At 36.5% G+C, this 13,179-nt stretch overlaps 2 protein-coding genes across 2 annotated transcripts; one reads left to right on the top strand and one right to left on the bottom strand.

The window, feature by feature from the left end:
• Positions 1-919: 919 nt before the first annotated feature.
• On the top strand, positions 920-6,703 carry LOC127439822 (39S ribosomal protein S30, mitochondrial-like). The gene is made up of 5 exons (XM_051696048.1): positions 920-1,507; positions 1,671-1,816; positions 5,531-5,636; positions 5,808-5,984; positions 6,351-6,703. The coding sequence occupies exons 1-5, from the start codon at positions 943-945 to the stop codon at positions 6,614-6,616; spliced, it is 1,260 nt and encodes a 419-aa protein (XP_051552008.1). The 5' UTR covers positions 920-942; the 3' UTR covers positions 6,617-6,703.
• A 1,067-nt stretch (positions 6,704-7,770) lies between these two features.
• On the bottom strand, positions 7,771-12,010 carry emb (embigin). The gene is made up of 8 exons (XM_051696050.1): positions 11,853-12,010; positions 11,111-11,170; positions 10,718-10,907; positions 9,992-10,074; positions 9,708-9,835; positions 9,273-9,561; positions 9,135-9,168; positions 7,771-8,165 (listed from the first exon to the last, which is right to left on the bottom strand). Exons 1-8 carry the CDS (start codon positions 11,962-11,964, stop codon positions 8,102-8,104), a joined length of 960 nt encoding a protein of 319 aa, XP_051552010.1. The 5' UTR covers positions 11,965-12,010; the 3' UTR covers positions 7,771-8,101.
• Between the last annotated feature and the right edge of the window lie 1,169 nt (positions 12,011-13,179).

Here is a 13,179-nt window from a genome sequence, read left to right as displayed (position 1 = left end):
ATTATAGCGACCACGAGCAGGTTACCCCATGTGACTCTACCCTCCCTAGCAACCAGGCCAATTTGGTTGCTTAGGAGACCTGGCTGAAGTCACTCAGCACACCCTGGATTTGAACTGACTACCACACACTCCAGGTGTGGTAGTCAGCGTCTTTACTCGCTGAGCTACCCAAAATGATATACAGGTATGTATGATCCTGTTGTTCAGTCCTGTTTTAAGATCCTTCAACAATTTGGATTTCATGGATATTTTGGCTAAATCTGAAAGTCTTATATCACCTGTTGCTTTGCATTAACCACAAGCAGGCTTGATGATGTGGTACTGAAAGCTGTTTGGCTTGACAGGTTACCTCTGATAATGATTGGTTATAAACACAGAAGGAGGTAAAAACATTTTGACTCTGTTTGTCCTTTTTCTGTCACTTTTTGGACTGAAGCAATGACGTTGTGTTGTTTGAATCCATTAATCCATTCCATTCTGATTGGTCAGTTTACTAATGAGAGTAGGCTGTATGCCGTTGGCCTCCTCTGGCATTCATACCGATTCTTACAGTGATTAAACTCGCCTGGGCTAACGCATATAAAATACAAATAAAAAATAAACATATTTTTTTTTATATAGTATATGCATCTGAGTTATACAGATTAATAGGTAAGTTGATTAAACAACTGTTTATTAAAACTGTTAATTTAATTGTTGTTGTTACGTACATTTTGAATAAATTTTTGAGGAGCCTCAGCCTCCCTTGCCTCCTCTGACGGGCCGCTACTGCTTGATGGAAGGGCTCGGGAAGTGTTCTCCTTATTTTCTTTTTATCCAGTCCAGCAGATGGCAGTAAAACACGCACGTACACACACACACACACACACACACACACACACGCACGCACGCACGCACGCGCGCACGCACGCACACTGAATGACAGAAGAAGAATAACTTGTCATGTGGCGAAAACATGGCGTCTTGGCGCAGGTTGCCCTTGCCGGTAACAGAAATGTCCATGTTCAAGCTTCAACAGCGGAGAGTTTATATCCGCCTATCCTGCCGTCCCGGACCGCGAAAAGTAAGTCAGCCAAGAGACGTGTAGTGTCTGAATTCTTCGAGCAGCTGCGCTCGTGCACGGCACACGAGAAGATCAGAGCGCTCACGCGCGTACAGCGCGATAAGTATGTGATTTATCCGCAGACATTCGCTCTAAATGCGGACACATGGTATCAACACTACACTAAAACTGCATATCTCAGCGGTCTGCCCGAGAATTACACCGCACCGTCCGGGGACAGTGCGGAGCAGGTGAAACCTGTGATGGGTGAATCGGTGTTATTATCTGAGCTTCGATCCCTGGTGTGCAACTCCATCTTACAAGAACACTGGTACATGAAGAAAGGGAGTCCTGTCACTCACAAAGTGCAAGAGCATTTAGTCTCTCCTTTTGTAAGGAACATAGTGTGTGGTGTGAAAAACCTTCTGGCCAAAGAAAATCCAGTGCTTGGCCTGTCCAGTTTAGGTAAGTAGACCTTCACATTTCCACTTTACAGCAATGTACAGGTTTCTCAATCAGTAATGTGTGCCATGCAATCGTGCAAAAAATAACCAGTCATGTTTAAAGTGTGAATGTTGCATAAGGATGTTTGATATGAGGATGCAATCCTGTTTATTTATTTTTGTAGATTTTGACCCCAAAGTGAGTTTTTACTGGTTGAGGGGAGAAAGGACGATTCCAAGAGGACACCGGAGTGGACGGGTCGAGCCTATGAGATTCCAGATTGATGATAAACCACACAGCCAGATAAGAATCCCTCAACAACTTCAAGAGGTAGAGTTCCTCAACACTATACAAGGTTTTGTTTATGGGATCTTGATAAATTAAGTTGCCTGAGATTATAAACATTTTGTATATTTTTAAAAATATATGTATCATATCTAGCTTGTAGAAATTTTTTTTTTATTTTTTTATGTCAAGCGGTTGTATGTCATCTAGTAAAATGTATTAAAATACTTTCCTTGCATCTTGAATTCACTTGGTGAGTGTAAACAAGTTAATCGTTAAATTTCAAAAAAGTTTTCAAATATATATATATATATATTATTTTGTTTTTTTATTTTTTATTTTTTAAACAAATATTATGAATTAAAGTGACAAATAGCAAGAAGTTTTCCTAGGGTTACTCCATTTGACCTGAACAATATGTGCCCTTTCATTAAATAAAAAACTTGTGATAGTCTAAAGAGGTCCTCTCTGTTTTATGCTTGTCAAATGATTAATATTCAAAAGTTTTCGAATATTAATAATATTTTTAAATACAATCTGCCTGCAAAAAAGAAAAAAGAAGAGATTTAAAGATTTTTATTTTTTATTATATTATTATATAATATTTTTATTATATAATACTTTATTATATTTTGAGAATATAAATATATATATATATATATATATATATATACTGTATATATTATACACACACACAGTGGCCCCGAAAAGTATTTGGATGCTTAAGCTGAACTTAAAATGCATAAATTCCTTTGCATTTGAGAACAAAACATCAAACCAGTTTGCATTTATTGTAAAGAAAGATAACATAAGCACACTTTTCAAGCAGAACATTTGACAAAAAGAAGCTTGCTACATTTTACAAAATAAAACAACCAATATATGGTTTAAAATTAAGACAAACATTTTTTTGGACACTTTATAATGGCTTCACTAAAGTTTTTAGTTTGCAATCCTTTCATTCACAGAGCTTCTTGACAACATCTGGACAGAGAATCAACAAGTTTCTGTAAAAGCTGTGGTGAAAATCTTGTGTGAAGTGGTGAAGGACTTGTGAATGAGAACAGAAAGTGCACAGTCAGATCCAGAAAGACAACCAGCAGAATGGACTGGATAATTGTGAGTAAAATCAAGAGAAACAGTTGCGGATTGCCTCAAACATCAATGAGAATTACCAGATTTAACTTCGTTCACTGACCATTCGAAACAGGATCAATGATTATGGGCACATAGGTATGCGGCGAAAACCGTTCATTACCTTCAAGAATAAGAAAGCCAGGATGAAATTGGCAAAATAACATGCGCAGAAAGACAGCAGCTTTTGGAGAACTGTCTTATCACATGACTCCAGATTGAACCTGCATGGATCTGATGGCAAAATGAGTATTTGTGTGGAGAAAGGCAGGGGAAGAATTCTAGCCACACTGCACTAAGGGTACTGGAAAGCACAAGGTCGAAACTTCAGAGTCTGGGGCTGTTTCTCTTACAGTGGTGTCAATCAGCTTGTGTTCATTGGTGGAAACATGAACTCTGAAGTGTACAGAAAAATCTGGATGCAAACTTACAGAAATCAGTGAAGAGTTTAAGACACATGTGGCTCTTTCAAAGAATACTTAGCAAAAAAAGAAAGGAATATTAAGGTCCTAGAATGGCCCTACCAGAGCCCAGACCTAAACCCTAAAGAGCACCTATGGGACGCAATGGAGAAGAAAATGTCAGATCGTCATGTTCTAGTGTGGATGAACCGAAAGCTTTGGTGGCTGAAACCTGGAGGAGGCTTTCACCGCTACTTTTACAGAAACTTGCTGATACTCTGCCCAGACGTTGCCAAGAAGTTCTGCGAACGAACCGATTACAAACCAAAATACTTGTAATCTTTAATGAAGCCATTATCAAGTGTCCAAATAACTTTTTGCCTTAATTTTAAACCATATAGCTTTTGTTTTATAATTTAAAATGTAGCAAGCTTCTTTTTGTCAAATGTTCTGCTTGAAAAGTGTGCTTATGTTATCTTTCTTTACAATAAATGCAAATTGGTTTGATGTTTTGTTCTCAAATGCAAAGGAATTTATGCATTTTTAAATTCAGCTTAAGTGTATATATTATATATGTCATATATAAAATATAATGTACAAATATATATAAAATATAATAACTCGCAAAATTGAAAACATATTTCTCATACTAGAGGTGTATTCAAGTAACTGTTTTGTGTGAATTGCATTTTTAATTTTTGAATAACTTAATAGGTCTGGACAAAAAATGAGCATCATATCATTGACCCTTATGCAGATTTTAACCATTACTAAAGACAGTGTTTTAAAATTAAACATGGTTTAGCAGTCTGTGTTCATTTTGCAGTTACAGAACTTTGTAAGATGAAAAGAAGTGGCATTAAAGGAATGTTCAGAGTTCAATAAAAGTTAAGCTCAACTGACAGCATTTGTGGCCTAATGTTGATGACCACAAAAAATTATTTTGACTCATCCCTCCTTTTCTTTAAAAAAAGCAAAAATCTGGTTTACACTGATGCACTTACAATAGAAGTGAATGGGGGCCAATTTTACAACGTTAAAATACTTTTTTATAAGTAAAGCCACAAGACATAAATGATATGTGTGTAAACACGATATGTGATAAAATCACTTACTAACCTTTTCTGTGTAAAGTTATATATTTTATAACTTTGTTACTATGATGATGCAATGTCAACAACCCCTAAAACGACTGTAAAAATTACAATTTAAACAACTTTACAGCTCAAATAATACACAAGTTTTAACAGAAGAATTAATGTGAATTAATGTAAGTGCTTTTATAAAATTATAATCTTCACATTTCTGTTTAAACCCACCAAAAATTGGCCACATTCACTTTCATTGTCCCCATTCACTTCCATTGTAAGTAGGGCTGAAACGATTAGTTGACGTTATCGACAACATCGACAATAACAAATTGTCACCAAAATTTTCATATAAAACTGCAATGATGGTGCGTGAGAGCAGCACTGCAGTTTGCACCTGACTGAGGAGAGGAAGAAAACATCTCACAGTCCAGACGCACTCTAAACTTTCCAAAAAGCTTCAGGTAATGTAGATCGTAAAGTATGAGGAAATTATAATGCAAAAACACATAATAAGCAAATACAGAAGCACTGTCATCGTGAAATAAAGCAGAATCGGATCTGGCATTCCACTTAAGCAAAACCTGCATGTCAGAGCATCTAAAAAGGTTAACTTAAAAGTTCAAATAATAAGGAAGTGGGTCATAAACTCAGAAAATGGCATTTCTCTGTGTGGTCAGCGTCGCTTCTATGAGTCGCGTGAAGTGGGAGAGATTGAAACTGCACCTGGCTGATGCACACTCTGGCGCGGGGATGCTCGTCCCTCGTGCACGTTTGCTGCAGCTAGATTATAATGTGATGGCTTGTGTATTACGTGCACAGACAGAAGAACGCTTTGTCCGTTACAATTTGTGAAACAAGTTGCCACATATGTTCAGACACACACATATACAAAGACAGTCAAGGAAAGGTCAGTACATGAGTCACATGAAGAAGTAATGGCTGCTTCCATTTAAAGCTATAAAAGTGTTAAGCATTTTCAATCAACATATGAGCACACTGAGTTTAAATTGTATTTTTCCACTACACAACATATGCCACAAATGCTGTCGATTGAGCTTAACTTGTACTGAACCTGGAATTTTCCTTCAACACTTGATAGGCGATTAATAGTAAAATTATCTCATTTCCTGCAGTTCGTTCCTCTGGAGACAGACATCTCTGCTGAAGTTCCTGTAATCCATTCCGCACCTGACCTTCTACCTCTGTTCAGGAGACAGTATGACAACAACATCTTCACAGGTTTGTTTGTCCCCAAAATTTATCTTCAGAAATCTCAAGATTCTAGTGATTCTGCATATATTGTTTTTACCTATTACAAAGTAAAATATCTGAGATTAAACCATCAGTTTTAAATATGTCCAAAAAGTTATGTTAAAGGTGCGGAATGTTATTTCCTTTGTCACCCCACAGGTGCCAAACTGGAAGATCCATGCTGTTATGGCCACACACAGTTTCACATGGTCCCTGATAGGTTCCACAGGGACAAAATGAGCAAGAAAGGCCTCTCTGATCAAATCGAGGTGTCACTGAGAGCCAATGGTATTGCCAGTCTGTATGCATGGACAGGGGCACAAGCTATGTACCAAGGTTAGGATTTCTATATGTCTTAGATCACACTGTTGCTATAAGGAGTCTATTCAAAGGTGCTGTAAGCATTGTTAGTCGTTCTGGAACTTCCTCAAGACGTAGCCATTGAAAAATTGAGACCATTATAATTGAGAGCAGCTGCAGCTGCACGTCATCTCAGAGTGAAAGACAGTACGGCATAATTTTCTCTAAAGCTGCTTTGAAACAATGTGTGAAGTAAGAAAAGCAGGAGTTGTCCTGGTTCAAGTTAAGATGTACAATACACTTCATTCAAACTGAATGGGGCGATATAGGCAGCTTACCGATTATGCTCAAATTCATGCTTCCCTCTAATCTATAACCATAAACACTTTTTGTTTTGTAAAGGATTTTGGAGTGAAGAGGATGTGAGCAGGCCGTTCGTCTCTCAGGCTGTCGTCACAGATGGACAGCACTTCTCATTTTTCTGCTACCAGCTCAATACTCTGGCTTTAACCCCAAGGACCGACAGCAACAGTGCCAGGAAGAACTTGTGCTGGGGCACAGAAAGCATGAGGTTATATGAGAGAGTCACAGACGGAGACGTGGTGGGCTGGAATGATGCCGTTCTTAAGCTGCTTGTTCGGTTTTTATTAAACAAGCCAAAAAATTGAAAATGCAGAAGTATAGAAATGTATGCTGAGCTTGTTTGAGTACGTTTGTTATGTTTGTTCTGAGTGTCAATAAACATAATATATGCAGATGTGTCTTGTTGACTTGAAGTTAGCAGCACCAAACTGAACTGCAAAGTACAGGTTCCCCAAATACTCAAAGCCCCTTTCTGCTTTGGGCCCTACGCCATTATTCAGACAAACTAATAATTTCTCCACTAATAATTAATAATAATAATTAATAATTTTAATAATTATAATTAATAATTATATTAATAATTTTCTTTATTTATCACACATTATACATTTGCACATATACGGTGAAATTCTTCTTTTTCACATATCCCAGCTAGGCTGGGGTCAGAGTGCAGGGTCAGCCATGATACGGCGCCCCTGGAGCAGATAGGGTTAAGGGCCTTGCTCAAGGGCCCAACAGTGGCATCTTGGCAGTGCTGGGGCTTGAACCCCCGACCTTCTGATCAGTAACCCAGAGCCTTAACCGCTGAGCTACCACTGCCCTAATCTAAACAGCTAATTACAGTTTGTCCTGCCCCAATCTCATGCTATTTAGCCTATATTGGACTACTTGAACAGATTAAAGGGACAGGCCACCAGACTTACTTTAGCAGAACACAAACAAAGATTTTTAGAAGAATATCTCAGTTCTGTAGGTCCATACAATGCAAGTGAATGGTGATCCGACTTTTGTAACTCCAAAAATCACATAAAGGAAACAGAGAAGTAATCCATAAGACTCCAGTGGTTAAATCCAGAGATATAATCAGTGTGGGTGAGAAACAACAATATTTAAGTACTTTTTTTACTCTAAATCTTTCCACTTTCACTTTCAGATATGAAAGAAAGAATCTTTGTTTGTGGTCTGCAGATGTTCAAATGTATTACAGTTATCTATTCAATTGAAAGTGGAATTGGGTTAAATATTTAAATAATGAAAAGAAATTGAACACCGCTTTTTGCAACTAGATATTGTAAGTAGTTGTGATGTTTAGGTTTGGTTGCTGAAAATAGAATTACATTTCAATAAAACTGTAAGGTTTACTCATGTTTTACTGAACAACCAACAGATCACAATAAATGATTCATTTATATTTAATGAGGCCTTCAGACAAGGAGTCGTTTCATAATTAGTTGACCTTTATTGTTAAAGTTATGTCCAAAAAAAAGTCCATATGAACAATACCATTCTGTTCTTTCCACTGCTGACTGGGGAAATGTCTGCTTCATTTGCATTTTGTAAGTCAGTCTGAACCATTAACAACAACACAACATTAATGATTATGAAAACATGCGTAATACTTTCATTTTATGCTCTTATTTACGTGTAAATAGATATTGCTTTGACAATTAGGTTTTCAAAAAAAACTTATTGCTTTTACAATTAAAACCACAAGATTTGAAAGCAGTGTAGAAAAGGTTAAAGTATACACAGTCACACCTTTTTTAAAAGATTATTTTAACATTTTAATGTCATTCCTTAAGTTTTCTTTGTCTTGCTGTGGTGCTTTCCACTCCATTACTCTCATCATGAGTGCTAGAAGTAGAACAGAAATGTGCAACATCATTTCCACTTTCTAATCTATTCCAAGTACTCGGTGTTTGGTAAATTTGGATTTAACTTGAGGTGTGTAACTATTTCAGATTTTACCAAATACACAGTACCAGTCAAAAATTTGGACACACTGAATGTACACTATATGGCCAAAAGTTTGTGGACACCCCCTTCTAATTAACGAATTTGGTTACTCCATTAAATCCAGTAAAGAAAAATCTTAATGTTTCTTTATGTAACGGCTTGGGCTTTGTGTGCTTACAAATTTGTGGCAACTGTTTGGGGATAGCCCTTTTCTGTTCCAGCATGACAATGTCCCAGTGAACAAAGTGAGGTCCATAAAGAAATGGATTACTGTGTCTGGCGTGGAAGAAATTGACTGGCCTGCACAAAGCCCAGACCTGAACCCCACTGATCACTTTTGGGGTGAACTGGAACAGCAACTGTAAGTCAGGCCCCATCGGCCAACATCAGCTCCTGACCTCACTGATAGCCTTGTGTCTGAATGACAGCAAATCCCTGCAGCCATGTTAATACATACAGTATAGTGGAAAGACTTCCCAAAAGAGTGGAAGCTGTTATTACATCAAAGGGGGAAATTGATGCCTAAGGTTTTGAAATCAAATGTTTATCAAGCACATATGGTGTCCACACACTTATGGCCATGTAGTGTATGTAATAACCACTTCAAGACTTTTGACTAAAAATTGTGCCTATGTATGGAAGTTCTTCACAAAGTATTTTTTTTATTTTTTTATTATTATTATTTTGATGAGTTGGATTGGAAACTGAACTCTGGCCAGCAACTACAGGAACTTCTATTCTAAAAAGTATAAAACAGTAACTGTAAAGAATGAGTGACTTTAAGTACAATAAAGGATGAATGTCCAAACTTTTGACATTTAGTGTAAAATCATGCACTAAATCATATGCATCTGAAAACATACTTACAGTTTACTGGTTTGTTCAGAGTAGGCTTCATTCTCTGCAAATGGATAAATCATGTTAATTTTGAGTCATTTGTAACAGCTCAATATAAGGTTTACTCCTGATATATTTCTTCTGCACAAATCTTGTTGTGTACTGTACCTGTCAACGCCGAGCTGTTATGTTGCCGCTTGTTACACCTTTCGCAAAGCAAAATCAGTGTAACCAGGATGATGACCTCAGCCGCTATGGCCAGGAAGGGTTTGAGGGGCTCCATGTAAGACAAGACCTTCAGTTCCACATAAGACTCACTGGGTTTGATATCAAACTCAGCACTGCATATGTACTTCCCAGAATCTTCCTCAGTCAGATTCAGTACAGTCAGTTTTGTTTCATTTCCATTAGTAACAATCTTGTAGTTCAGAGGGCTGGCAGTAACATTGATTAGCTCCTGTGAAGAAACAAAGCATTTAATGAGATGAATAATTCCTTTTTTATATTAAATATATTGTGGTGGTAAAGTGTTTGCATAGGCAATGCCATCATGTTCCAAACCATGATCAGTTCAACAAGCCATGATCCTCATTCCTGATTCACCTTTCCAGTGTAATTTGTTTTGTACCAGTTCCATGTCTTTGGTAAGTGTTTGAGTTTACACTCAAGTACAACCGAATCTCCAATATAGCTCACTACCGGCTTGTCTCGTTTGTCTTTCATTGCAGGAACTTGCAGGAAAAAGCAAAAATATTAGGGTTACCTTTCAAATCTATCACATGGGTAAATTTGATCAGTTCTAACCCCTTTAAAGACAACACAAGCTGTGCATAAGATTGACTGTATATTTGACAAGCATGTATACAGTATATTTTATTTTAACATACCATCTAAAATAAATGTTACTTGGGCCTCATTTTCTCTGAAGATGCATGAATAATTTCCAAGGTCTCTGGCTTGTATACTGAAACTATGAAGAAAGTTAAACAATGTACAGTACAGTACAACATGTTTTGTGTTATTTTAATGTTCAGTACATACAGCATGGTGCAAAATCTAATAGAACATGAAAATGCTTCTAGTTTGTACTTTTTATAATTGAATACAAAAACATTTATTTCAAATAACTGTATATTATCAACATAACAATATGAATAAAAAGTTGAGAAATGTACTTGAATTGTTTTATTTGGTGTGTCCCTCTTTTGCTTTTATGACAGCATGCACTCAAACTGACATGAACTTCACAAGTTTGTACAAAACCTGATGATCATGTTATCCAGCACGATTTCTAGGCGTTTCAAAGAGCATCTTGGGTGCTTCAAGGACAGTGAATAAATCTGACCTTTTGTTCAAAGGAGTTAACATGGTCAATGTCATAAATTTAGCTTGTTTGGTCACTAATAAAGTGTGTTTATTTGTGACCAAAATTCAACCATTTGTTCAAATGGTTATGCTGATAATATACATTGTAATGAAAACATCTGTAGTGCATTAAAAGATTGCAAAATAGCATTTTCACTATTGATCTTTTGCACCCCACTGTTTTTTTATATTTGATGTAAATTACACATATATTTCATTTCTATAAAAGACACACTTCACATACTTACTTCTTTTTAAGGACATACTGCTCATTGTTTCTATATACAGTTTCTTCTGAGTTTTCAATTTCTTGTCCATCTTTTGTCCAATAGCCAGTAATGAAGGGGGGGTTATTTGGTGTATCAGTTAGGTTACATAAAAGTTCTATATATTGGGGTGTCAGGATAGCAACCTCTTCAATAATAGCATGACTTTGACCTGTATGCCGAGAGATTGTTACCTGATCAGCAAAACAAACCTTTTCATTGTTATTATTTTGGCTATATTGTATTTTTATCTCTAGTAATACAGCAATTTGGATTACTTTATCACAAGATGGTGACCAAATTTGCACTTGTTTATCATGCTGTTGATGTCAAATGCATACTAGTAAGATATGGCAGGGTAATATGTAGGCCTACCTTTTGACACAGCTCTCTGTACTGTAGTCACAGGATTAAACTTTGGGGATGGGGTTGTCACTGAAAAAAAGAAGCCATTAAGGTAACACTTTATTTTAGCGTCCTTGTTACAGTGTAATTACACAGGTAAGTAATGTGTAATATTAATTAACAACATGTACTTACTACAGGTTTATGGCTAGGGTTAGGGTTTGGATTAGGGTTAGTTACATGTAGTTATGCATAATTTACTGTTATTATCTGTCTTGTTTTCTTCATTCAAGTTTCATTTAAAAACTAGATACATTGTTATTGTTTTCATTTGGGTGCCCAAAATGATACATTTAATTTAGGCTTTTTTTTTTTTTTTTATTATTAAACTGAAATGTTTGCACTGCTGTTATACTGAACCACAAACCGATCACAAAAATATATTTGAACATATTTACGTCTTTATTTGTATTTAATGAAGCCTTTCAAAAAGGAGTGCGTTTCATCATTAGTTGACTTTCATGTTCAATTGCTGACTAAAAAAGGTCAATGAGCATTGTCTGTTCTTTCTAAATTTACGTGGTAATTGTATATTACAGTTAATTTCACATTCCTCAGAAACACTGAGATCGGTCAGGAAATTCAACTCAGCCTAACTGGCAACAAGGTCATGATGTCAAAGCTGGACGATAACAAAAAAATGTGCAATGTGCAAATGTTACACTGCACAATACTTATGCATTTTAAACAATGCAACCACCCAGGCACATACCTGTATTAATCCCATCACAGTAGAGAAGCAGCAAGATGAGATGCATAGCATGAGCCATGGTGAACAGCATTGTTTCCCTGCAGCTCTGCTGTATGCGGCTGGTGTGAAGCATCTCTTTCGGTGTATCTTTTTCTCAAGCAAGTCCCCGGAGACAGCCCCCCACCCCACCTCTCTATACTGCAGCCATGGTGACTTAGCAGAACTGGTGTACGCTTGCAGCTTCCTGCTTTAAATTAATCATGAGCGTCAGGATGTGTCCACAGCCCTGACTGATCAAATGCTGGCAATGCTTGTATTGTAATGTCCCTTTCTATTGAGATAGAGCAGGCACTGGGACAACTGTTGGCACACCTCAAATTCACACCATACCAAAGGCATGCTCTGTATTCACTGAAGTGCCTGTAATTAAAATGTGTTCTTTTGCCATGTTGAGAAATGATTCAATACTTGACCCCATAGGTGTAGATTTAGGTAGGGATGATGGGGACATGTCCCTACCAACTTTCAGAAAATCAAAAATGTCCCGACAAACATTTGAGCAATTATAACACTTATAAAATACTTTAACTATATAATATGTTTTTATTTTAATTTACTGTTACTTTTCTCGTTTCTGTTCAGGACGAACCAATTACAGTCATTTGTGATTACTGTATAACTGTATATACTGTATAACAATCAAGGGGGAACAAAATTTGTTTCAAACTTTGACAGGACTGAAATTATGTAGCACTTTATAGAGGTTTTATGCATATAGGGTTAACAATATTTCTATTTGTCATAGTAGTAAGTACATATTTAGGACTCACTGGTTGAAAACTATTTGTTGAATACTAGTCTGAATATTGAAGGTGATGTATCCCCAAACTTTTCAAATTAAATCTTATAATAATAATAATATGTTCTGGCACAAATGGTATCATTTCCTGAAAATCACCCATAAAACACTTTGATACATTCCAGTCTCTGACCAAATGTGCAGTTAACCTATTCTCTGATAATGGGCTCAGACTAGCTCATGAAATTTGGCATAAAATTGTTACCCTTTTTTTGGCCTGGGTCATTGTCAGGATGTTCTTGGTGATGCCACTTGTCTGCAGGGTTGTCATGCTGAAAAGCCTCTCATTGGATTTACTTTGATAGAAGTTGAAGTATTTCTTTCTGTTTAAAAGATCATCTGTTCACATTCATTGTGATTAGCCAGTTGAAGAAGCAGGAACAACTTGCAAAATGGCTCGTGATGCCTGGAATACCAGAAGCAAATCTCATACATTCAAAATAACAACTTAAATACTTAATATACTGAATATGTGAAAGTGAAATATAT

Source organism: Myxocyprinus asiaticus, chromosome 4 (genome assembly GCF_019703515.2).
Source record: "Myxocyprinus asiaticus isolate MX2 ecotype Aquarium Trade chromosome 4, UBuf_Myxa_2, whole genome shotgun sequence".
Lineage (NCBI taxonomy): Eukaryota > Metazoa > Chordata > Actinopteri > Cypriniformes > Catostomidae > Myxocyprinus > Myxocyprinus asiaticus.
This window is presented reverse-complemented; position numbering and strand designations above follow the sequence as displayed.

Coding starts and splice junctions, on each gene's coding strand:
- LOC127439822 (XM_051696048.1), top strand. CDS start 943: ATGTGGCGAAAACATGGCGTCTTGGCGCAGGTTGCCCTTGCCGGTAAC. Junction 1,817..5,530: donor TCCCTCAACAACTTCAAGAG/GTAGAGTTCCTC, acceptor CATTTCCTGCAG/TTCGTTCCTCTGGAGACAGA. Junction 5,637..5,807: donor TGACAACAACATCTTCACAG/GTTTGTTTGTCC, acceptor GTCACCCCACAG/GTGCCAAACTGGAAGATCCA.
- emb (XM_051696050.1), bottom strand. CDS start 11,964: ATGCTTCACACCAGCCGCATACAGCAGAGCTGCAGGGAAACAATGCTG. Junction 10,908..11,110: donor ACAGAGAGCTGTGTCAAAAG/GTAGGCCTACAT, acceptor CTCGGCATACAG/GTCAAAGTCATGCTATTATT. Junction 10,075..10,717: donor CAGTATGTCCTTAAAAAGAA/GTAAGTATGTGA, acceptor CTTTCTTCATAG/TTTCAGTATACAAGCCAGAG.